Source organism: Schistocerca cancellata, chromosome 5, assembly GCF_023864275.1.
Source record: "Schistocerca cancellata isolate TAMUIC-IGC-003103 chromosome 5, iqSchCanc2.1, whole genome shotgun sequence".
NCBI lineage: Eukaryota > Metazoa > Arthropoda > Insecta > Orthoptera > Acrididae > Schistocerca > Schistocerca cancellata.
Genome location: NC_064630.1, coordinates 580,033,363 through 580,059,471, shown reverse-complemented (window position 1 = coordinate 580,059,471; position 26,109 = coordinate 580,033,363). Strand labels below are relative to the sequence as shown.

Here is a 26,109-nt window from a genome sequence, read left to right as displayed (position 1 = left end):
TATGTGTCCAAAATGGTCGTAAGTATTGCAGGTGGTGAAGGAGCATTTGGATCACTAATTGTGATGAGCAGCCTCAACTCATCCCTAAAGGTATGGCGCAGGTACATCCAAACCAGTCCAGGGAGGGCAGCTTACTATCATTGACAAAGAATGGTGCTCTGCTACTGTTACAAACAATGCGGAGGAGGAAGCTACTATAGAACTGCCAACAGAATCTGTCTTGACTGAGGAACAGTGTTGCTAGTGGGCGCCATTCTGCGGCAGTTTTCAAATATGGAATGGAGAAAAGACAAAGTGGTCCATGGTAAAGCACCGTATCGACACTGGCGATGACCAAACAATTAGTTTGAGCTCGTATAGAGTGTCGCCAGTTGAACAATGCATGATCTGGGCGGAAGTAGAGAAAATGTCGCATGATGACTTCATTAAACCCTGGTTGTACCCCATTATCCTTGTGAAGAATAAGGCTGGCACATGACATTATGCATTGACTGCTAGCGACTGAACAAAACCATGAAGAAAGATATCTGTCCATTGCAGTGAGTTTAAGACATCCTAAACTTCTTGGAGGGAGCAAGTATTTCTCAACTACGGACATGCAGAAAGTCTACATGAAAATCAATAGTGACTAGGCTGACTGGGAAAGACTGCCTTCGTAACTCCTGACGCCTGAGTGAGTTTAAAGTTATTTCATTCGGACTATAAAACTCTCTGAGCGATTTCAAATACATGATGGACAGCATACTTCGGCACCCTAGCTGGAAAAAGTGTCTTTGCTATTTGGATGACGTTTGTTCAAAGACATTTGAAGAACGTCTAAGCTCTTGACAACTGTGTTGAAATGTGGTCAGATTGCAGGTCTCCCTGAAATCAAGAATGTGTCTCATAGTTGTGCAAGAAATAAAAATCTTGGGCCACTTAGCCAATAGCGATGGAGTCTGTTCTGATCCAAATAAAATAAGTGTAGCCAAGGATTTTCCGACTACATAGCACATTCGTAATGTGAGACGTTTTCTTGGAATGTGCTCATTCACTGGTGATTCATAAAGAACTTCTGTACCAAGCCACATTCCCTGCAAGAACTACTGCAGGGAAATTGCAAATTTCCAGGAATGAGGCGCAAGAAAGATCTTCCTTTGTTCTTAAGGAGGCTCTGATATCTTCTCCAGTTCTAGCATTGTATGATAACATTGCCGTGACAGAACTACACGCCAAAGCTTTGTTTGCGGATAGGGACAATTCCACTGAAAGTTCAAGAAAGCATTGGAAAGGTGATAGCTTATGCTTTCAGAGTAATCAGTATGACATGAACTATCTACAAACTAGAAAGCGCTTCTTGCAGTTGCTTGGGCCACCAGCATGTTCTGGCTGTGTTTATTTGGCAAACCATTCAGCATTGTGACAGGCCACCATTTTCTACATTGTCTGACCGTCGTGAACGACCTATCGGGTCAACTGGCGAGATGAGCACTGAGGCTTCAGTAATATGACGTCCCAGTGGTGTACAAAAGCGGATGCATATACAAGGCCGCTTAACTTTCAAGGGTTCATTTATTGGAACATAGCAGTGTGGATGAAATTTCACTCATCGCCACATTAAATGACATTCCTGCTGGGCAGAGGGGAGCTCCAGTGCTGCCGAAAACCATAAAAGCCTTGTAGAAGGAGGAACGACCAAAGAAAGATTCCAATTAGTAAACAGACATTGTATAAGAAGAAATATCATCCAATGGTACACAAATGATTGCTCGTCATCAAGGGCACCCATATCTGGGCCCAAGGGGGCTGTGGCCTCCCCATAGCTCTCAGGGAAATGAAAAAAAATATTGTAGTCACGTATTTTGCTTTGAAGAAAAATGATTTAAAAGTCGATAATATGCAGGTTTTTAACAATGTCAAAATTGAACCTTTTTTTGTGGCTATTACAAGTCGCTATTCGTCTTCCAGACTATTAAAAATATTTCATACCCCCTCACCCTCCCAGATTGTCCTCCATCCTACAAACTATCGTGTGGACGGTCTTGCTCAGCATCGCAGCTCATCTACAGCCAACTATCCTGAAGTATTTCCACAACACTCCAACATCTGGTTAACCGGGGTTCACGAAGACTCTAGACAGAATCAGATGCAGCTATCATTGACCTAGTCTCTGCTGATCAATACTATGTGTGCTACTGGAACGAATGCCAACGACAGAAGCAAGAGTTACAATTACCTTTGAGGCAGCAATACCATTCCACCAATTTGGAACAGACCTCTTGGGGAGGTCCCCAAAGTCGACAATTGGGAATTGATGGATAGCAGTCTGTATTGATTACCTCAGCTGCGATGGTGTCACCAAACCTGTGCCGATTGCCAAAGCTCTAGAAATTTTAAAGTTCCTTGTGGAAGATATCATTTTGAAGCACAGAGCGGCTATGTCATGATCTCTGATGGCGTCAAAGTTTTCCAGACGAGACTAGTGTGAGACGTAATTTCACATTGTTACACCACCCACATGATGATAATTGCCTATCATACAAGGGTGAATGTCCTTGCAAAATGCTTTAATAAAATCTTGGCATATATGCTCTTGATGTACGTTGATGTTGAACAAAGAGACTGGGATACAACACTACCTGTTGTGACATTGGCATACAAGACTGGGAATCAAGATACTACAGGCTTCACACTGTTCTTTTTGCTCCACAGCTGCGAAGTCAAAAAAAAAAAAAAAAAAAAAAAAAAAAAAAAAAAAAAAAAACAAAACAACGGATACACCGTTTCAACTAGGTGACACTTGTGATGACTACATGAAACACTTAATCACTAGGACCAAAAAAGCAAGGCAGCTAGATCACATATGGGCTCCTCACGCTCAAAAGAACGATCGAGAGCGCTACAACGCCAAGCACCGGCCAGTGAGATAAAGCATGTGAGACTTGGTCTGGATTTTCACGCCTGTGCAGAAAAGTGACTATCTACACTAAAGTGTTGTTTTGGGCTATAAAGTAGCTTTCGTCAGCCGTCACTGTGAAGTCGAGCATTATGACGCCTCATCAGTAAGACAAAAGCGCAGAGAGGTCGTCCACATTCGCCATACGAAGCCCTACTGCAGCCAAGATGTGCAGATCAATGATGAGAATTCTAGGAAACTCAAGGCCCATTCGACGATCGCAAGGCCTCGATGGATAGGGCTACCTTAAAAGCTCATATAACAACACGACCAGATCGGGAGGATCCGCCAGCACCGCCATGCAGAGAACCTTTGACAAGATCTAGATCCATGGATCTGTTGTTGTTTCCACTGAGAACTTCTGAAAGAGGATGCCGCTGTTTCTCCAGGAGAGGGCACAATGCTGCGAACTCTGGTGTACATAATGCAGTATAGTGGTTATCGTCACTGGTTGGCATGTTGGAGATCGCCAGTTCAAATCCATCCGTCGGCAATTATTTGTTATTTAGTATTTATTCGTTCTGGAAGGCTCTTGAAATATATTGCGTCTGCAATGTTTGTATATTATGTTTATACAATACAGCAGTGCCCATGTTGTTCAGAAGTACGATGCAATACCCGAAGGAACAAGCATTGTGGCGACTACAGCCATTATGAAATACATGAAATGTATTCGTAATTGCGAATATGGACACCCATCAGATGTATAATGGAAGAACGACAGTGAAAATTTGTGCTGGATCGAGACTCGAACCTGGATTTCCCACTTATTCCACCACTGTTCGCGGCATCTCCAGGCATCTTCGGCCTGTAATTCCACTGACTGGAGTATAATTAACTTCATCGATGAGTCCCGCTCCAAATGGATTCCCAATGTCCAGCAAAGATGTGCCTGGAGAAACCCGGCACAGCAGTGGGATACAGCCTTAATGTCGGCGGCCATACGGCCCGACAACAAGTAGTGATGGTTTGAGATGCCATTTCTTTTCATAGCACGACCGCTTTGTTAGTCATCTACAGCACCCTTACAACGCAGCGGTACGTTTACGATATTCTACGCCACGTTTCGTTGCCCTTCATGGGAAGCATCCGGGGCTTAAATTTCAGAGAAATACAGCCCACCCACACACGGCAGTTTCTACTGCTTGTCTTCGTGCTTGCCAAATCCTACCTTCGCCAGCAAGGAAGTCGGGTCTCTCCCCAATTGAGAAAGTTTGGAGCATTGCGGGTAGGGCTCTTCAGCCAGTTCGGATTTTGACGGTCTAACGCACCAGTTGGATAGAATTTGGCACGATTTACCTCAGGAGGGCATCCAACAACTCTATCAATCCATTCCAAGCAGAATAAGTTCAAATGGCTCTGGGCACCATGGGACTTAACTTCTGAGGTCATCAGTCCCCTAGAACTACTTAAACCTAACTAACCTAAGGACGTCACACACATCCATGCCCGCGTAGCGGTCGCGCGGTTCCAGACTGTAGCGTCGAATAAGTGCTTGCTTAATTGCGACTGTAGCAATTTATTGCGGAAGTGACTTGTTGCACGTTTTCCGCTTCCAGTGTGAACACCACGCAAGAAGTATCTGCAAGTAACTTGCAGCTTTTAGGATTTATTTCTATTTCCTGCAAGTAGGAAGCGCAAGTTATAGTAAGTATGTTGTCTGCATAACATTCATATTTAACATTTTACTTAATGTGGTGACTTAGTTTTATGCAACCACCTTACGTATTATATGCAAACAAATTTCAGAAATGGAGGAGAAACGGGAATGGATGAAGCAGGATACAGAACATTTTATTGAAGCCGTGGAGAGTTACCCTGAAATATGGAACGTGCATAACCGAGACTTTAAGGATAGAGTGAAGGAGTCTAAGACGATGTGTAATTATTACATGTTCTATTTACTTAGCTTTTCACTTTCCATTTTATGAGCATTAGAAAAAAAAAACATTTTTATAAGCATATCATTCTGTAAAATACAGTTTATTTCAATAAAAATTTTATTTCATTGTTGTGTTTTCACATACCTTCAAATAATTTTCCCTTTTCAAGATGTTAAAAAAGGCTCTACATACATCGGGTATGATCAGAGAAACCGTGCAGACGGGAATATGAAACAAGTACATTAGGGACTTGTATGAGTTTCCTACAAAGAAAAGATTTCAAAATTCAAACTTTTTTGGTTGTATGTTTCACATAAATAAATGAAATGCCTATTTTATTCATAGCTCACCGGTAGCTATAAATCATAGAGTGACTAGCAAACGTTCCTTTGCTAAAATAGCAGTACCGAAGTTTGTGTCTCGTTTTGATATGACGGGCGCTATTAACATCAACAAATACTGAGGATCATTTGAGGACATTCTGCAAAAGTATCCATGCTCTCGATACTAAGTTCTTGCAAAAGGTTATTACAGGCACCATTTTGCGATCTTCTCATTATCTACTCTCTAACCAAAATACTTCTCTTTTTCTTTTTCACATTTTGCATTACAATTACAAGAGCTGCAGCATATCTCACCCGCCCACTTGTCCTTTTACACTTTGGCTGACACTCGTAGTGGTACTGAAAACATATGTAAACAGTATCAGCAAGTTGTTGATGCAAGTTTCTTGCCAAAGAACTTGCGGAAAAATCTTGCTTAATTCTTGCGCTGCTGTGTAAACACAGCTGCAAGCGGCTAGCAATAACTTCCACCAATAACTTCTGCAAGCGACTTGCTAGTGTAAACCCAGCTTAAGGGACAGAGGTGGACCAACACGTTATTAACTTGCTCAATTTGCGAAGCTCTTGCCCTTCAATAAACTATTCAGTTTTTTTCTGAAATAGCAATCATTTGTTTGCTTTTACATGTACGTGTCATCTACCGATTTCCGCCGCGTTCGGATAATTCATGCTTTGTTTTATTTTTTATTCAAAATTTGTTTTGTCGCAGAGTGTATTTGACTTGCAAGAGGTGCGCAGATTAAAACGGGTGAAAGGCAAAGACGCAGTCATTCTCTCCTGCTATTCAATCTAAAACAAAGGCTCCGGAGTGCGACCAAAATTCAGTGTGTACGTGTATGAATGATAAGATTCGCTGATAATATTGCTTATCCTCAGTTAAAATGAGGAAGAATTACAGGGCCTGTTGAATGGGATGAACAGTCTAATGAACGCACAACATGGATTGGAAGTAAACCAAAGAAATAAGTAAGTAATAAGGAGTAGCAGAAATGAGATTAGTGATAAACTTAGCTTCAAAACTGGACACTATGTAGTACGAACTGAACGAATTCTGCTACCTTGGAAGCAAAATAACACATGAAACATAAAGCAAGGACATAAAGACTCACACAGGGGAATAAGACATTGCTGTCTAAAAGAACTTTAGTAATATGAAACACAGGCCATAACACTCGTAGGAGGAAGAAATTTGTGATAATGAATGCCTCAAGTACAACTTTGCATGGAAGTGAATCATGGATTATGGGAAAAACCGGGAAAGAAGAGAGTCGAAATGTTTGAAATGTGATGCTGTAGAAGGATTTTACGCACATTGACAAGAAATTAGGAGATTCTCCGCATAATTAACGAGGAAAGTAATATGTGGAAAAGGTTGACAAGATGAAAGGACGGGATGATACGACATCTGTCAAGTTTTCTTTTCGTCGAAACGTGACTGTAAAAACAATGGTTTTGTCTGTTATAAAATAACGTTAGCTACTAGTCAAGTTTTCTTTTTTTTTTCCCCCACGAAGCGCTTCGGGAAATAATACCCATTATCAAGTACATTTTTCGTGTATTGTGTCATTTTTAGGAGTATTGGTTTCGATGTGTGAGTAACCGCGGTTTGTGATTACTGGTGTATCTCTGTCTATGTAGGCTGAGTCAGGAGAAAAGTAGAAGCTTTGAGGGGTGATAATATTAGTGATTCTTAACAAAAAAATCATACTAACATGCCCCTTATTCCAGATGGTTTCCGATATAGAACACATTCAATGTACATTGTTATTTATTTTCTGTATTATTCAAACATTTTCATTATTTACAACGTACCACAGTGGTGTAGAGAAACCTGGGACGAACAATTTGATACAGGACACTTGTGGTCTGTTAAGTCGGCAAACTACCTCAATGCCTGCACGAAACAGCTAAGCAGCAGCGCATGCGCGTCACGCGAGATTTTCATTACTATCGCGATTTCTTCGCGCAAACTATTAGTCATAGTGTAGGAAATTTAATGTACTTTAATTCTGTACTGCGATAGGTATTCGATGGAGGGTGCAGCTTTCGAGTTGTTCAAGAAAAACGTTCAAAAGTGATGTTAACTGTCTTCATGTCAGAAACGGTTTGGAATAGGTCATATGTTCATATGACGTTTTCTATTCAGAATCGCTAATACTAGCACCTCTCAAAGCATGTACTTCTCCTCCTGACTCACCTTATCGGTAATGCCGAATCTATAGAGAAACATATATCAGTAATTACAAAATGTGCGTGCTTATCTATACTAATATACGCCCAGGAACATTGAAAATAGAGCACTCAGAGCGAAGAAAGGTACAAACCCAAAACTTTGCAAACAAGTACAGTGAGATCCCTTATGCAAATGATCCCAAGCTTGTTATTAATGCGCATGCCACATAGCGTGCAGTGGTGCCCTCTGTCCCTCCATTTATCCCTCCTATCAACTCTGATCCTCACCCCCCCCTCCTTTCCTCTGTCCTTTCCCGGGCTCCCTCTCCCCCCCCCCCCCTTCCATCCTGTTTTCTCCCCACCTAACCTCTCTCTGCCTCCCCCCACCCCCCGAGTCCTTTTGTATGCCCCCTCCTCTGCTTTTCCCCACTCCCTGTCACGTCTGCCCAGCACCCACCCCCCTCTTATGGGTCCTCGTCCTCCATCGGCTCCTTTCCCCCCTCCCCCCTCCGTTTTTTCCTCTCCTTCCCCCCCTTTTCTTTCCCGTTGTCTGTCCAGGTTCCACCCATCTGCCCTAGGCTGTGGCATATCACATTTGTGCCAATTTTTTAGTGCAGTGTTCAAGTGAATGTTCAGTGCTGTTCGTCTTTCCAAAGTGTTACGAACAGAAACCATGCTGTCGCTGGATGTAATTTTATATCTCTTGCGAACAGAAACCAGACTGTCGCTGTGTTTTTTTAATTGTCTATCTATTCTTTTACCTGTCTGCTTCATACGTATTTTATTAGCATCATCAACCCTTTGATCTATGTTTTAAGTTCCACGATTTTCCGCCATTTTATCATTTAAGTCACCGATTTTATCGCCTGCTTTTATTATTTATTATCTTCATCATTTTAAAACAAACTCTGTAGGCCGAAGGGCGGCGTACTAAGCAGTTGCCAGCCCGCCCCCTTCGGGAGGGGGGGCAATTGAAACTCAATAAGGAAAAAAAAAAGCGTGCAGTGGCGCTGCAATCCGGCAGGGAATCCTATTTAAACGGCGCACAGTGGACGGGTCATACACGTGACGATCTCATCCCGACTCTAGGAGGACGTTAGCGGGCGCAGGATGGCAAGTAGATGAGTTAGAGGACATTTCCCACAGTTAAGCAGTTTGAGAAAGGCCTATTCATCGACATGAAAATCGCAGACTGGTCAACCCGCCTTGTTGACTCGCCAGGTCGGTCGTTCGGAGTGTTCCGTTAGACTATTTTCGAAGCAGCGGACACGAAATAGCTCCAATGTGTGACGTACCGGGTCTCGAGTGACCAGGAAGATGACGAGATGAGAGGACCGAAGGACTGTGCGGTAAGCGATCAGGGATTCTACAGTGACCGTCTCCACGATACAGGCAGATGCACGGGGACCAGTTGTTCCACAAACCATTTCCAGACGCCTTGCGGATGCGAATTTGTAGTCCAAGAGCCATGCCGTGTACTGCCGTTAACGCCTAGACGTCGACGACACCGTCTACAGTCGTGCCAAGTCAAAACGACGTGGGAGCCGGTCGGTGTGGCCGAGCTGTTTTAGGCGCTTCAGTCTGGAACCGCGCGACCGCTACGGTCGCAGGTTCGAATCCTGCCTCGGGCATGGATGTGTGTGATGTCCTTAGGTTAGTTAGGTTTAAGTAGTTCTATGTTCTACGGGACTGTTGACCTCAGATGTTAAGTCCCATAGTGCTCAGAGCCAAAACGACGTAGACTGTCAGAGATTGGCAAGACGCGGTATTTAGTGATGAATCCGGTTCTGTTTGGGAGCGCATGATAACCGCATACGGGTGTGGAGACAGCATTGTGAACGGTACAGTTCCATCCACGCTGTCGCACGCCACATCGCCCGCACAGCCGGCGTAATGGCGTGGGGGGTATAGCCTACGATAGCTGATCCTCTGTAATTGTGGTACGTGGAATCTTAAATGGGACAGCGTTATGTTGATGATATTCTTCGACTCCATGTTTGACCTTTCACATATGGTCTACAGAGCGACTTTTCCAGCAAGATAATGTTCGTCCGCATATAGCTCGATTTCTCGATTTGCTCAAGACTTCCTATGTCATGTTCCGACTCTTCTATGGCCGGGCTTCTCCCCAGACGTCTCCTATAGAGTACGTGTGGGACTAGCTTTACACCGGATGCCGCCATTTATACTCTGTATGTTATTTGGGGGTGGCTATTGAAGATTTGTGGGCCAATGTGACCCAGGACAACACGAAACGTCTAATCAATTCGAAGCCGGACTGCATTACGACATATAATGCATTTAAAGGTGGTCCATTGCGTTACTGATGTTGCACTGTATTTATCTACTTGTATTCACAGTACTTCTTTCTTTTCTTGATGTTGGGGCCAAATGAATCTCTCGTCTATCGTCATTTCACATAGTTTTAGTGTGTGATTGGTAGATTACAATGTTTCAATGTTCCAGACGATTCCGATGGCGTAGTAGTGTTCTAATCACAAGCCATATATACAAATTTCCTAATGTACAAGTTTTGTGTTAAAACTGTGTGGAAGAAAACAAAACAGCACAGTGTTATTTTTATATATACTGGGCAACAATTTGTCTAATGATCTAATTCCCTGCTATTGTAATTAAAACCGATCGTGAGAAAGACAAAGAAGCCGCACATTTTCATAGCACATCATATAATTTTCTTTCTCGTAGTCAAGTCTAAAAGAAAACAGCCGCGAGGCAGCACTCTGCTGATGAGTGTCAGAGTCACTGACAGTACATTTTTAAAATGCTCAGCAAAGGTGTGTGGCTGGCACCGACAGGGTTGCCGAACTGGGCAACTTTGCGCCCCCTAGGTGATCACGCCCCAGAAAGGCGCGAAACAGGAGGACTGAATAAGCGTAAACACCCTTAACTTCTCTGGATCACGTTTTAATTTCATCGAATGGTTTTGAACGTTTCCTAGTGGTACCACTCTGTATAAACTCCAAGGGGGTCAGATCTCCTTCAGTGGAGTTGCAACCCCACGTTGTCCTTACGGCAGGGTTGAATCGTCCAGGGGTGTCAGCAGTGTCTAACGTCGTCAAGAATGTCGTCCTGCTGCTCATCGCACTGCGAACTGTCGTTGTCGATCGCGAAATGTTTGGAAATCGGCGCCCCAAGGGAATAGGTGGTTTTATTGACGCCATTTATGCCACCTACTGAGGGACCTTCTTGTCGATTCTGAGTGGCGGTGTGTCTGAAATGTTTTCCACGGCCACCCATAAGAGCACCGCGTGGTTTCAATGCTGGGTGTCGCGGTTCTGATCTCCATCGCAGAAATGTCAAAAGCAGTGGTGGCTGCTGTGTAAGAGCATAAGAGCTCGTGAACACCCTAACTTTCCATACCTTGCCGATTTATTTGTTATTTTTCTTTGAATGCTGTTAAACATAACATATATGATGCGATCTGAAAGATATGGCACTTAAATCCACCGCGCTACTTCTCCTGTAGCTTCGTGAAACTCGGTACTCGGTATCAGGGTCTTGAGCACACCTACAGTTGTGCACGTTTTAGGGATCTTCTGCGCATGCGCAACTCGCGTGACGTGATTTTCTTACAGACCAAATACATACGAATTAAATAAACAACGTGCACAGTTCACGATATGCAGAACTAGCCCTTAACACTCAACTAGAAGTTGAGTTCAGTGTCACCAGGTGGTAGCACACTGCGGCAGACTTTTATCCTAGTTCGTTCGGCACAAATCCTGCTAGATGATAGCACACTTCTTAGATATGCTAATTCACTTACTATGTACTGTAGTAAAATTAGATCGGAAGTCAGTATATGTTAAAGCTGTACTGACAGTGAACATGTTTTGTGGGTTATGTGTATTAAGTCATTAATTTTATCATACAGTAATCCATTTAAGACGCTGAGAATCATGAGGACCTAAAGCACATCACTGTCGATTGTGATATTGTAGCAATTATTCATGTTCCTCAAATAAGTGGTAGATGAATCGTGTTCGGGGCGATCGATTTCTTCTCTGCTCCGATTCTCTTAGTGCCTTACAATCGCTGCAGAATCTCTACCCAACTGAGGAGATGGTCCAGCTGATATATGACCAACTGTACCTGCTCCAACGGTGGGGTAAGTTGGTGTCCTTCTGCTGGGTGCCTGGTCATATAGGAATATGGGGCAATGAGCAGGCCGATCGGGCTGCCAGGCCTGAAGAGAGCGGGATGTGGTCCATCGTCCTATTCCCTTGCAGTCTGTCATCTCTGCACTCCACAGGATGTGCATGGAGTTGTGGGAAGAAGAATGGCTGGCAGTGACGGCCAATAAACTGCGGTTGGTGAAGTCAACAACTCGGCCGTGGCGTTCGTCCTGCCGGTTGCTCAGGCGGTAAGAATTGGCCCTCACACGTCTTCGGATCGGGCACTGTCCTCTCACACATTGCTTTTTATTACGGCGGGAGGATCCTCCGTTTTCTGATGCTTGTGGTGTGCACATCTCTGTCCGGCACATTTTAACAGACTGGATTTTATACCGTGATGCAAAGACAGAAGCACACGTTTATGGGGATCTGCATTGTGTTTTAGCTCACGATGAGACGTGTCTCTAGGGATTTAAAATTTTGTGATGTGTCTGGATTCTGGCCTACACTTTTAGGCTGGAGGTTTTAGTGTATTGCAGAGTGGCTGACTCCTCCCGGTCAGCCAGCCACTTCCATCTGCTACATTGGTTTAGCTCCCTCTACCACTTTCTTCCTGTGTCGTCCATGTTTTACTGCTGACGATATGCTTCGTCAGGTTTATGTGTGCTGCAGGCCCAGATTGTATACAGAGTGGTCCATTGATAGTAACCGGGCCAAATATCTCACGAAATAAACATCAAACGAAAAAATTTCAAAGAACGAAACTCGTCTAGCTTGAAGGGGGAAACCAGATGGCGCTATGGTTGGCCCCCTAGATCGCGCTGCCGTAGGTCAAACGGATATCAACCGCGTTTTTAAAGATAGGAACCCCCATTTTCTGTTACATATTCGTGTAGTACGTAAAGAAATATGAATGTTTTAGTTGGACCGCTTTTTTCGCTTTGTGATAGATGGCGATGTAATAGTCACAAACGTATAAGTATATGGTATCACGTAACATTCCGCCAGTGCGGACAGTATTTGCTTCGTGATACATTACCTGTGTTAAAATGGACCGTTTACCAATTGCGGAAAAGGTCGATATCGTGTTGAGGTATGGCAATTGTGATAAGAATGTCCAAGGGCGTGTGCTATGTATGCTGCTCGGTATCCTGGACGACATCATCCAAGTGTCCGGACTGTTCGCCGGATGGTTACGTTATTTAAGGCACACATGTGAAACGTCAACCACGACCTGCAACAAATGATGATGCCCAAGTAGGTGTTTTAGCTGCTGTCGCGGCTAATCCGCACATCAGTAGCAGACAAATTGCGCGAGAATCGGGAATCTCAGTAACGTCGGTGTTGAGAATGCTACATCAACATCGATTGCACCCGTACCATATTTCTATGCACCAGGAATTGCATGGCGACGACTTTGAACGTCGTGTACAGTTCTGCCACTGGGCATAAGAGAAATTACGGGACGATGACAGATTTTTACATACGTTCTATTTAGCGACGAAGCGTCATTGACCAACAGCGGTAACGTAAACGGGCATAATATGCAATGCTGGGCAACGGAAAATCCACGATGGCTGCGACAAATGGAACATCAGCGACCTTGACGGGTTAATGTATGGTGCGGCATTATGGGAGGATGGATAATTGGCCCCCATTTTATCGATGGCAAGCTAAATGGTGCAATGTAAGCTGATTTCCTACGTAATGTTCTACCGATGTTACTACAATATGTTTCACTGTATGACAGAATGGCGATGTACTTCCAACATGATGGATGTCCGGCACATAGCTCGCGTGCGGCTGAAGCGGTATTGAATAGCATTTTTCATGGCAGGTGGATTAGTTGTCGAAGCACCATACCATGGCCCGCACGTTCACCGGATCTGACGTCCCCGGATTTTTTTCTGTGGGGAAAGTTGAAGGATATTTGCTATCGTGATCCACCGACAACGCCTGACAACATGCGTCAGCGCATTGTCAGTGCATGTGCGAACATTACGGAAGGCGAACTACTCGCTGTTGAGAGGAATGTCGTTACACGTATTGCCAAATGCACTGAGGTTGACGGATATCATTTTTAGCATTTATTTCATTAATGTGGTATTTACAGGTAATCATGCTGTAACAGCATGCGTTCTCAGAAATGATAAGTTCACAAAGGTACATGTATCACATTGGAAAAACCGAAATAAAATGTTCAAACGTACCTACGTTTTGTATTTTAATTTAAAAAACCTATCTGTTACCAACTGTTCGTCTAAAATTGTGAGCCATATGTTTGTGACTATTACAGCGCCATCTATCACAAAGTGAAAAAGTGGTCCAACTAAAACATTCATATTTCTTTAAGTACTACACGAATATATAATAAAAAATTAGGGTTCCTATTTAAAAAAACGCATTTGATATCCGTTTGTCCTATGGAAGCGCCATATAGCTGGCCAACGATAGCGCCATCTGGTTTCCCCCTTCAAGCTAGACAAGTTTTGTTCTTTGTAGTTTTTTCGTTTGACGCTTATTTCGTGAGATATTTGGCCCTATCACGATCAATGGACCACCCTGTATATAAAAATTCACGAAAAGCAGTTTCACTGGTTTCATCTGATATTCACTTAAATGTGGTATCGACGGCGATGTGCTTTAGGCCCTTAGGGATCTCAGCGCCTCATTTGTATTCTACTCAAGTGACCAAGTTGGTAGACATTACTACTTGAGTTTAATCATTTCCACAAACGGCACTTAGTGTTTGGAGCTGGTCACTTACTGTGCAGGAATCGCTTTCGGGTGCAGTGTAAACATGGACTATGTTGAATCTATTTTAAATGCTAACGGTAAAGTAAAGCTGTGAGGACGGGACGTGAGCTGTGCCTGGGTAGCTCAGTCGGTAGAGCAGTTGCCCGTGAAAGGCAAAGGTCCCGAGTTCTAGTCTCCGTCCGGCACACGGCTTTAATCTGCTAGGAAGTTTCAAATAAGCACACACTCCGCTGCAGATTGAAAATTTCATTCTGGGAACAAAAGGAAATAACCAGGAAAAGTTAGTGGCAAAGTAACTAAGGCCCCCGAGAACAGATCCTTTGATTGAGGGAATGACGAAATCAAATAAGAGAGATAACAAGCGAACATAAAGGAAGTGTACAGACAGCTCAAGTCGTTGTGTGGGTGCCGCGTGAGAATATCTGATTTTCAGCCCGGAAGTGAATTCGTGATCTATTACATCTTTCAAGGAAGTACATTTGTTTGAAAAAATGGATGAGCACGAAAACCCCCACTTACACAAAAATGCGAAATGGAGAGTTGCGAAAGCTTCAAAGTATTTTATTATTGCCCTAAACTGTACTTAATTAAGTACGAAACAACACAATTCCACAAAAACCTTTCTTTTGTCAGATAAGTTATACATATTATTATTATTACTGTTGTTATTGGCAGTGGTTGCAGTTGTATAAACTTGTTGATAAGCATAACTGTTATACAGCAGATACCATTAATTTCACTCTCAGATTTTTCTGAATCTACAAATTTGTGAATACCCCGAATGTACACTCACGAACCGCCACTGGGGATAAGGGTGGGTAAGAGGGGGTGTGACGACCTTCTCATCCATGACAGCTCTGGGCAGAATTGAAGCGAAATCTGGTGCCAATGTGACATCATTATCCCACGTTACAACTCACATAAACTTATCAACTGTGGCCTTTTTTCGCATCCGTTGACACCTTGCTGTCTGATGCGTCTCCATGACATAGCGGAGGGAGGTTGTAGGCACCTTAGAGCCACATTTAAAAGTTTCACGTCGCAGTTGGAGACAATTATTGGGCTTCGAAAAAGTAATACCTTTTTAGCGCAGTGTATCTCTTAATCCATGCCCTGAAAGAGAAACCAATAAAATTATCCAGATAGGAAGCTGTATCATTGCCTTTTATCTGGAACTTGAAAGGAAATCCGCTGTACCAATACCTCTGATGTATTTGGCACAAAAAAAAAAAGGTTGCAGCTTTTACATGATAAGAAACACAGTTGTATTTAAGACTTTTGTAGACAGATGAAATGGTGTGATATATGTTTTCCATTTCACTTATTAGTCTAGTAAATACAGCACTCTGCCTCAAACCCTGGTGCCTCAAACATTCTTGCTCCAGTCCCCTTTCGACAGAAATCTGAAGCCGATGTTCGAATAGCATACACTGAGGTGACAAAAGTCATGGAATAGCGACATGTACGTATACAGGTGGCGGTAGTATCGCTTATACAACGTGTTAAAGAGCAGGGAATTGGTGAAATTATCATCTGAACTCAGGTGATTCATGTGAAAGTGTGTCCGACGCGATTATGGCCGAACGACGGGAGTTAAGAGACTTTGAACGCGGAATGGTAATTGGAACTAGGCGCATGAGACATTCCATTTCGGAAATCGTTAAGGAATTCAATATTCTGAGATCCACAGTATTAAGAATGTGCCGAGAATGCCAAATTTCAGGCATTACGTCTCACCATTAACAACCAAGAGCATCGGCGTTTGCGTAGAGCTGTAAGTGCTAGCAGGCAAGGAGCACTGCATGTAATAACCGCAGATATCAATATGGAGCGTACGACGAACGTATCCGTTAGGACAGTGCGATAAAATTTGGCGTTAAGGGGTTATGGCAGCAGGAGACTAACGCGAATTTCTTTGCTATCAGCACAACTTTGGCTGCAGCGCCTCTCCCGACCACGTCGGTTGGACCCTAGCCAACTGGAAAACCATGACCTTGTCAGATGAGCCCCGATTTCATTTGGTAGGGGTGATGATAAGGTTTGAGTGTGGTGCAGACCCCACGAAGCCATAAACCCAAGTTTCCAACAAGGCACTGTGCAAGCTGGTGGTGGCTGCATAATGCTGTAGGCAGTGTTTGCATGGAATAGACTCGGTCCTCTGGTCCAACTGAACCGATCGTTGACTGGAAATGATTATGTTCGGAAACTTGGAGGCCATTTTCAGCCATTTATGGAATTCATTTTTATGGATGACTGCTCCACGTCACTGGGGACACAGTTGTTCACGATTGGTTTGAAGAACATTCTGGACAATTCGAACGAATGATTTGGGCTCCCAGATCGCCCGTCATGAATGCCACTGAACATTTATGGGACGTAATCGAGAGGCCAGTTCGTGCAACAAACCCTGCACTGGTAACACATCCACAATTATGTACGGCTGTAGAGGTGGCATGGTTCAGTATTTCTGCAGGGACTACCACCGACTTGTTGAGACCGCGCCATGTCGACTTGCTGCACTATACCGTGCAAAAGGAGGATCATGGGTCCACTATAACCAATCCACCGTTGAGGAAATGTGTTATTCAGATACTGGGATACCTGTTTGTTACAGGGAATCGGTGATCCGTCTTGTTGCAGATAAATTTTCCGTCATTGCTCTAATATGATGTCTTCCAAAAGTGCAATTAGGTCTTCTGTCAGGAAATATGCATATGCTGTGGCTGTCATGAGACTTGGCAGGAATATCAGGCCTATCATCAGTCATACCACACCAGATGTGCATTTAGAACCTGATTCGGAATCTTTTCCCTATTGTCATGTGGGTTCTCCATAGCCAATGTGTGAGAATTACAGACATTCGTGATACCATTGCGTGTAAGTAAAGTGCATTACATGCCATATCTGTGTACAGCCAACAATTCGCAAAACTGTTGTATGCTTACTGAGTCACCCGTGTGCAGATGTTGAGTGGGCTGCACATGGAATAGGCAATGGCCAATGTGCCATGTAATGGTGGTGGGACTCGCTTGTACCATTGTAATAATGTCCTCCCTTTCGTCAACTGACTGGATGGCCTCTTGTTCTGGGTAGTGTCCCGGATGTAATGTTTGAAAATCCCCGGGAAATACCCTGGCACAGTGGGTTTGTGTCAGGGAAACGTCTCTAGCATTCTGTCACAGCCTCATGGGTTCAAATGGTTCTAAGCACTGTGGGACTTAGAACTACTTAAACCTAACTAACCAAAGGACATCACACACATCCATGCCCGAGACAGGATTCGAACCTGCGATCGCAGCAGCCGCGTGGTTCCGGACTGAAGCGCCTAGAACCGCCCGGCCACAGAGGCCAGCAGTCTCATGGGCACTGCATTTACAGTACCTGTACACAAGTAACATGTCTGTGTATTCTGCATCGGTGAACGACACGATGGATTTGCACAATAAACAACACTCAAGCGCGACATGCTCGCAGCCTCACAACTGCTCACTGATCCAACCTATGATTGCAAATTGGGTGTGCCTGCAGCAGTTGCCTCAGTGTAATGTCACAGTCGGAGAACCACCACATCTGTTGTAGGATGGATCAGTTAATTGTCCCATCCATTATTCTGTCCACCACAGCGCCTATACAGCATTAAACTAACAAGGGAACCTCCCCATCGCACCCCCCTCAGATTTAGTTATAAGTCGGCACAGTGGATAGGCCTTGACAACCTGAACACAGATCAATCGAGAAAATAGGAAGAAGTTGTCTGGAACTATGAAAAAAATAAGCAAAATGTACAAATTGAGTAGTCGATGCGCAAGATAGGTAACATCAAGGTGAGTTTGAGAACGGGAGCGCCGTGGTTCCGTGGTTAGCGTGAGCAGCTGCGGAACGAGAGGTCCTTGGTTCAAATCTACCCTCGGGTGAAAGCTTTAATTTTTTATTTTCAGACAATTATCAAAGTTCAGGCACTCACACATAATTAACTTCGCTCTCCAGAATTGCAGAACATGTTCAGATTTGCTTGCAGGATTTGATGGTCTAAACAAGGAAAAATTTGAAAACGTTAATGTTTTGACAGAGCACAGGGAAAACTGTGCGCCTGTGAAACTGTTGCATTCATTTGTTGCAGTTTATGTGACAAACTCTTATGTTTTCATCACTTTTTTGGGAGTGATTATCACATCCACAAGAAAACCTAAATCGAGCAAGGTAGAAGAATCTTTTTACCCATTCGCCAAGTGTACAAGTTAGGTGGGTCGACAAAATATTCCTGTCATGTGACGCACATGCCGTCACCAGTGCCGTATAGAATATATCAGACGTGTTTTCCTGTGGAGGAATCGGTTGACCTATGACCTTGCGATCAAATGTTTTCGGTTCCCAATGGAGAGGTACGTCCTTTAGTTTGCTAATCGCACGGTTTTGCGGTGCGGTCGCAAAACACAGACACTAAACTTATTACAGTGAACAGAGACGTCAATGAACGAACGGACAGATCATAACTTTGCGAAAATAAAAAAAGTAAACCTTTCACTTGAGGGAAGACTTGGACCAAGGACCTCTCGTCCCGCAGCTGCTCACGCTAACCACGGGACCACGGCGCTACTAAGCTCAGACTATCTTTGATGTTGCCTATGTTGCTCATGGACTACTCAGTTAGTATATTTTGCTTATTTTTTTCATAGTTCCACACAACTTCTTCCTGTTTTCTCGATTGATCTGTGTTCCGTTTTTCAAGGCCTATCCACTGTACCAACTTATATCAAAATCTGAGGGGGGTGCGATGGGGAGGTTCCCTTGTTAGTACGGCCCAGTTGTCGAGTGGGGACGGGTGTTTACATACCACGTGCGTGATCCTGCGCGTGGCCTGCAGCGGCAGCGCGGTGTTGGCGGTGGCGAGCAGCGCCCGGTTGGCGCGCAGGAGCAGCAGCAGCGCGGCGCGCGCCTTGGGCAGTGGCGCCAGTAGCTCTGGCAGAGTGGCGCGCGACGGCGTGTCGGTGGAGATGAGCGCCGCCAGGACGCCCGCACCGCTCGGGCCCGGCCGCAGTCCGTCCGGCGCCCCCGGCAGGCCCTCCACCAGCGTCGACACCGACCCGTCCGACAGCCGGCACCTGACACAACCGACTGCCGTGTCATTACTGTCTCCATGTGTACCCACTTCATGACTGTCTCTTCATACAAGGGCTGGTCTTAAGTACACTACTGGCCATTAAAATTGCAACACCACGAAGATGACGTGCCCCAGACGCGAAATTTAACCGATAGGAAGAAGATGCTGTGATATGCAAATGATTAGCTTTTCAGAGCATTCACACAAGGTTGGCGCCGGTGGAGACACCTACAACGTGCTGACATGAGGAAAGTTTCCAACCGATTTCTCATACACAAACAGCAGTTGACCGGCGTTGCTGGTGAAACGTTGTTGTGAAGGAGGAGAAATGTGTACCATCACGTTTCCGCCTTTGATAAAGGTCGGATTCTAGCCTATCGCGATAGCGGTTTATCGTATCGCGACATTGCTGCTCGCGTTGGTCGAGATCCAATGACTGTTAGCAGAATATGGAATCGGTGGGTTCAGGAAGGCAATACGGAACGCCGTGCTGGATCCCAACGGCTTCGTATCACTAGCAGTCGAGATGACAGGCATCTTATCCTCATGGCTGTAACGGATCGTGCAGCCACGTCTCGATCCCTGAGTCAACAGATGGGGACGTTTGCAAGACAACAACCATCTGCACGAACAGTTCGACGACGTTTGCAGCAGCATGGACTATCAGCTGCGGTTACCCTTGACGCTGCATCACAGACAGGAGCGCCTGCGATGGTGTACTCAACGATGAACCTGGGTGCACGAATGGCAAAACGTCATTTTTTCGGATGAATCCAGGTTCTGTTTACAGCATCATGATGGTCGCATCCGTGTTTGGCGACATCGCGGTGAATGCACATCGGAAGCGTGTATTCGTCATCGCCATACTGGCGTATCACCCGGCGTGATCGTACGCGGTGCCATTGGTTGCACGTCTCGGTCACCTCTTGTTGGCATTGACGGCACTTTGAACAGTGGACGTTACATTTCAGATGTGTTACGACCCGTGGCTCTACCCTTCTTTCGATCCCTGCGAAACCCTACACTTCAGCAGGATAATACACGACCGCATGTTGCAGGTCCTGTACGGGTCTTTCTGGATACAGAAAATGTTCGACTGCTGCCGTGGCCAGCACATTCTCCAGATCTCTCACCAATTGAAAACGTCTGGTCAATGGTGGCTGAGCAACTGGCTCGTCACAATACGCCGGTCACTACTCTTGATGAACTGTGGTATCGTGTTGAAGCTGCATGGGCAGCTGTACCTGTACACGCCATCCAAGCTCTGTTTGACTCAATGTCCAGGCGTATCAAGGCCGTTATTACGGCCAGAGGTGCTTGTTCTGGGTACTGATTTCTCAGGATCTATGCACCCAAATTGCGTGAAAATGTAATCACATGTCAGTTCTAGTATAATATATTTGTCCAATGAATACCCGTTTATCATCTGCATTTCTCCTTGGTGTAGCAACTTTAATGGCCAGTAGTGTATTAATTATCACTGTCTTCAAAAAAACAAAATCACGAAATTTTTTGTTGGTAGCAGCTACATATCTGCAGTCCTAGCAAGGATTACAATCTCTGCAACACTGTACCACTGCGCATCGCGAGATGATTCAAAACAAAATGGCGCTCCACAGTCCTAAAGTGGTATATCATCCGGTAATCCACTTTATGTGTAAGGTGTAGTCAAATGAAAACCGAACACTTGTCACAACAGGATCATCGAACGTTTCCATTCAAAAGTAATCGTGAGTACGCTTTAAGACATTTATTCCAGAGCTAGACGAGACAATCAATTCCTGTTTCGCAGAACGCATTCAGCCGCTGACGGATCCACAACAACACCCACTCTTGCACTTCCTTCTCCAAGTGATACTGGTGTCCATGCTAGCCTTTCTTGAGGTAGCTCAAATGGCTCTGAGCACTATGGGACTCAACATCTTAGGTCATAAGTCCCCTAGAACTTAGAACTACTTAAACCTAACTAACCTAAGGACATCACACACACCCATGCCCGAGGCAGGATTCGAACCTGCGACCGTAGCAGTCCCGCGGTTCCGGACTGCAGCGCCAGAACCGCTAGACCACCGCGGCCGGCTCTTGAGGTAGCCAAACATGTGAAAATCACGCGGTGAAATATCCCGGGTATATAGATAATGTTGCAGTATTTTCCAACTAAATGGCTAAAGCATAGCCTTTGTACAAATGGCAGTGTGGGGGCAGGTGTCATCCTGCAACAGGACGATTCTGGCCGACAGCATTCCTGGGAATTTTGACATTATGCCATGTTGCAGTTTCTTCATAGTGCTGCGCATTGTCTGTCGTTCCACACTCAAGAAACTCGACGAGAAGAGGGCCTCTGCAGTTGAAGAAGGTCATAATGGCCTTACTGGAATCTATGTAAACCGCTTTTGATTTATATGGCGGGGGAGGTATGGGATGTTTCCACTATTGGGTTTGACATTTCCCATCGGGCTGTCATAATTCTATCGGAGAGCATCATCCTGTTGCAGATAATGCCTGGCTCCACACTGCCGACTGGACGAAGACTACACTTAAGCTATTTGGTGAGGAAATACTGCAACATTCCCTGGACAGCCCAGATCTTTCATCATGCGATTTGCACATCTTTGGCGACCTGAAGAAAGACAAGTGTGGAAGTCAATTTCAGTCTGATGAGAAAGTGCAAGAGTAGGTGCACTTGTGGCGTGCCGGCCTCGGTGGCCGAGCGGTTCAAGGCGCTTCGGTCAAGAACCGCGCTGCTGCTACGGTCGCAGGTTCGAATCCTGCCTCGGGCATGGATGTGTGTGATATGCTTAGGTTAGTTAGGTTTACGTAGTTCTAAGTCTAGGGGATTAATGACCTCAGATGTTAAGTCCCATAGTGCTTAGAGCCATCTTGTGGCGTCAGTGTGTGAGTGCATTTTACGAAACAGGAATAGTCAGCTGAAGACATAAAGTCTGAAAATGAGTCCGTGATCATATTTTTGGTACTTTATTTTACAGGTCCGTCTTGATCTTTTTTTTTACATTTCACTATGATCGCTTTCGTTACTGCAATCTTCAGATCACAAAATATTCTGATGTAGAATCAACGTCAAACGAAACAGGTAGGTAAATTGTAAGTACCTACATGTTTAGTATGACATTGATGTTACATCAGAATATTTTACGATTTTATGATCTGAAGATGGCAGTAGCCGAAACCGGTCATATTGAAATGTAAAACAGGAACTGGTCGTCTCGTCTCCCAGTGGGATAAATGTCTTAACATGCGTGGTGAATACTTTTGAATGGAACCATTCCATGAATGCATTATGGTGAATGTTTGCTTTCCATTTGACTGTCGCTCATATTTGAAAGGTAGCAATGATGCACATTCTGTGCTGAGCTTGTGGAAGCCTACGGCAACAATTCACCTCTGTATAACACAGTGCTTATAAGGTGCTTTCATTGTGCCCAAAAAAAGTCTAAATGACAATGAACAAAGTGGCAGACCATCTCTCTGTGAAAAACCACTAATTTCAAGAGAATGGGAAGTGTTGGTGTTTGAACTACAGAGTATCACAATGGAGGCTATAGTGGAAAAAATAATAATCAGTCGTGGTTCAGTTTTCAACACCTTGCATGACTTTGTAACATGAGGAAGGTCGTCGCCCGCTGGCTTGTACAACTGCTCGCACCAATTCAGAAAGGTCGCCGAACTGTGGTGGCAGTGGAAATGACACCTGCCAGGCCCATGCAGATCACTTAATTTCAGCTGCCTCATCACCGTGGCCGACTGATCGGTGTATCGCTACGATTCTGAGACAAAGGAGGAAAGCAAGCTGTGTGGCTGGATTGAAGAGTTTTTAGCAAACAGAACACAGCATGTTGTTCTCAATGGAGAGACGTCTACAGACGTTAAAGTAACCTCTGGCGTGCCACAGGGGAGTGTTATGGGACCACTGCTTTTCACAATATATATAAATGACCTAGTAGATAGTGTCGGAAGTTCCATGCGGCTTTTCGCGGATGATGCTGTAGTATACAGAGAAGTTGCAGCATTAGAAAATTGCAGCGAAATACAGGAAGATCTGCAGCGGATAGGCACTTGGTGCAGGGAGTGGCAACTGACCCTTAACATAGACAAATGTAATGTATTGCGAATACATAGAAAGAAGGATCCTTTATTGCATGATTATATGATAGCGGAACAAACACTGGTAGCAGCTACTTCTGTAAAACATCTGGGAGTATGTTCGCGGAACGATTTGAAGTGGAATGATCATATAAAATTAATTGTTGGTAAGGCGGGTACCAGGTTGAGATTCATTGGGAGAGTCCTTAGAAAATGTAGTCCATCAACAAAGGAGGTGGCTTACAAAACACTCGTTCGACCTATACTTGAGTATTGCTCATCAGTGTGGGATCCGTACCAGGTCGGGTTGACGGAGGGGATAGAGAAGGTCCAAAGTAGAGCGGCGCGTTTCGTCACAGGGTTATTTGGTAACCGTGATAGCGTTACGGAGTTGTTTAGCAAACTCAAGTGGCAGACTCTGTAAGAGAGGCGCTCTGCATCGCGGTGTAGCTTGCTGTCCAGGTTTCGAGAGGGTGCGTTTCTGGGTGAGGTATCGAATATATTGCTTCCCCCTACTTATACCTCCCGAGGAGATAACGAATGTAAAATTAGAGAGAAGTAATGACAGTGGCACGTAAAGTGCCCTCCGCAACACACCGTTGGGTGGCTTGCGGAGTATAAATGTAGATGTAGAACAATGTGGATTCACCACTTCCAACTAAGGCAAAGACCCAGTCATCACTGGGCAAGCCGGCCGGAGTGGCCGTGCGGTTCTAGGCGCTACAGTCTGGAACCGAGCGACCGCTACAGTTGCAGGTTCGAATCCTGCCCCGGGCATGGATGTGTGTGATGTCCTTAGGTTAGTTAGGTTTGATTAGTTCTAAGTTCTAGGCGACTGATGACCTCAGAAGTTAAGTCGCATAGTTCTCAGAGCCATTTTTCACTGGGCAAGATGATGCCGAGAGCATATTGAGAATGCCATTGTGTGGTGCTAAAAGATTACGCTCATAAGGGGCAAACCATCACAGGAGAATACTACCGAAATTTTCTGACGAGATTACAGGATGCTCTCAAAATTGTCATTGGAATCTGTCCAAGGAGGTGATTTTGCTCCACAACAGCGCCTCATCTCATTCTGCACAGTATACAGCAACACATACCGCTTTTTTGGGAACCAAATTTTGTCTCAACCACTCCCCTCCCCCTCCCCCCCTCTTTTCCACCCGCCTCGATCCTCAAATGATACACAGCGACTTCTTTCTCTTTCCAGAATGAAATTTTCACTCTGCAGCAGAGTGTGCGCTGATATGAAACTTCCTCGAAGATTAAAACTGTGTGTCGGACCGACACACGAACTCGGGACTTTTGCCTTTCGCGGGCAAGTCCTCTACCAACTGAGCTACCCAAGAACGACTCACTACCCATCCTCACAGCTTTACGTCCGCTAGTACCTCGTCCCCTACTTTCCTGACTTCACAGAAGGTCTCCTGCGAATTTGCAGAACTATCACTCCTGGAAGAAAGGATATGGAGGGACATCGCTGGCAGAAGTAAAGCTTTGAGGAGGGTCGTGAGTCGTACTTAGGTTGCTCAGTTGATAGAGTACCTGCCTGCGAAAGACAAAGGTCCCGAGTCCGAGTCTCGGTCCGGCACACAGTTTTAATCATCTACATCTACATCTACATCTATACTCCGCGAGCCACCTTACGGTGTGTGGCGGAGGGTATTTATTGTACCACTATCTGATCCCCCCTTCCCTGTTCCATTCACGAATTGTGCGTGGGAAGAACGACTGCTTGTAAGTCTCCGTATTTGCTCTAATTTCTCGGATCTTTTCGTTGTGATCATTACGCGAGATATATGTGGGCGGTAGTAATATGTTGCCCATCTCTTCCCGGAATGTGCTCTCTCGTAATTTCGATAATAACCTCTCCGTATTGCGTAACGCCTTTCTTGAAGTGTCCGCCACTGGAGCTTGTTCAGCATCTCCGTAACGCTCTCGCGCTGACTAAATGTCCCCATGACGAATCGCGCTGCTTTTCGCTGGATCATGTCTATCTCTTCTATTAATCCAACCTGGTAAGGGTCCCATACTGATGAGCAATACTCAAGAATCGGACGAACAAGCGTTTTGTAAGCTACTTCTTTCGTCGATGAGTCACATTTTCTTAGAATTCTTCCTATGAATCTCAACCTGGCGCCTGCTTTTCCCACTATTTGTTTTATGTGATCATTCCACTTCAGATCGCTCCGGATAGTAACTCCTAAGTATTTTACGGTCGTTACCGCTTCCAATGATTTACCACCTATGGCATAATCGTACTGGAATGGATTTCTGCTCCTATGTATGCGCATTATATTACATTTATCTACGTTTAGGGAAAGCTGCCAGCTGTCGCACCATGCATTAATCCTCTGCAGGTCTTCCTGGAGTACGTACGAGTCTTCTGATGTTGCTACTTTCTTGTAGACAACCGTGTCATCTGCAAATAGCCTCACGGAGCTACCGATGTTGTCAACTAAGTCATTTATGTATATTGTAAACAATAAAGGTCCTATCACGCTTCCTTGCGGTACTCCCGAAATTACCTCTACATCTGCAGATTTTGAACCGTTAAGAATGACATGTTGTGTTCTTTCTTCTAGGAAATCCTGAATCCAATCACAAACCTGGTCCGATATTCCGTAAGCTCGTATTTTTTTCACTAAACGTAAGTGCGGAACCGTATCAAATGCCTTCC

At 44.8% G+C, this 26,109-nt stretch overlaps 1 protein-coding gene across 1 annotated transcript in view; it reads right to left on the bottom strand.

The window, feature by feature from the left end:
- Positions 1-26,109, bottom strand: part of LOC126187513 (adipocyte plasma membrane-associated protein Hemomucin-like) — a 123,912-nt gene that overhangs the window by 24,100 nt on the left and 73,703 nt on the right. The window contains exon 6 of the mRNA XM_049928646.1: positions 19,062-19,329. Coding sequence (XP_049784603.1) covers positions 19,062-19,329 — 268 coding nt within the window. The remainder of the gene's footprint in view (positions 1-19,061; positions 19,330-26,109) is intronic.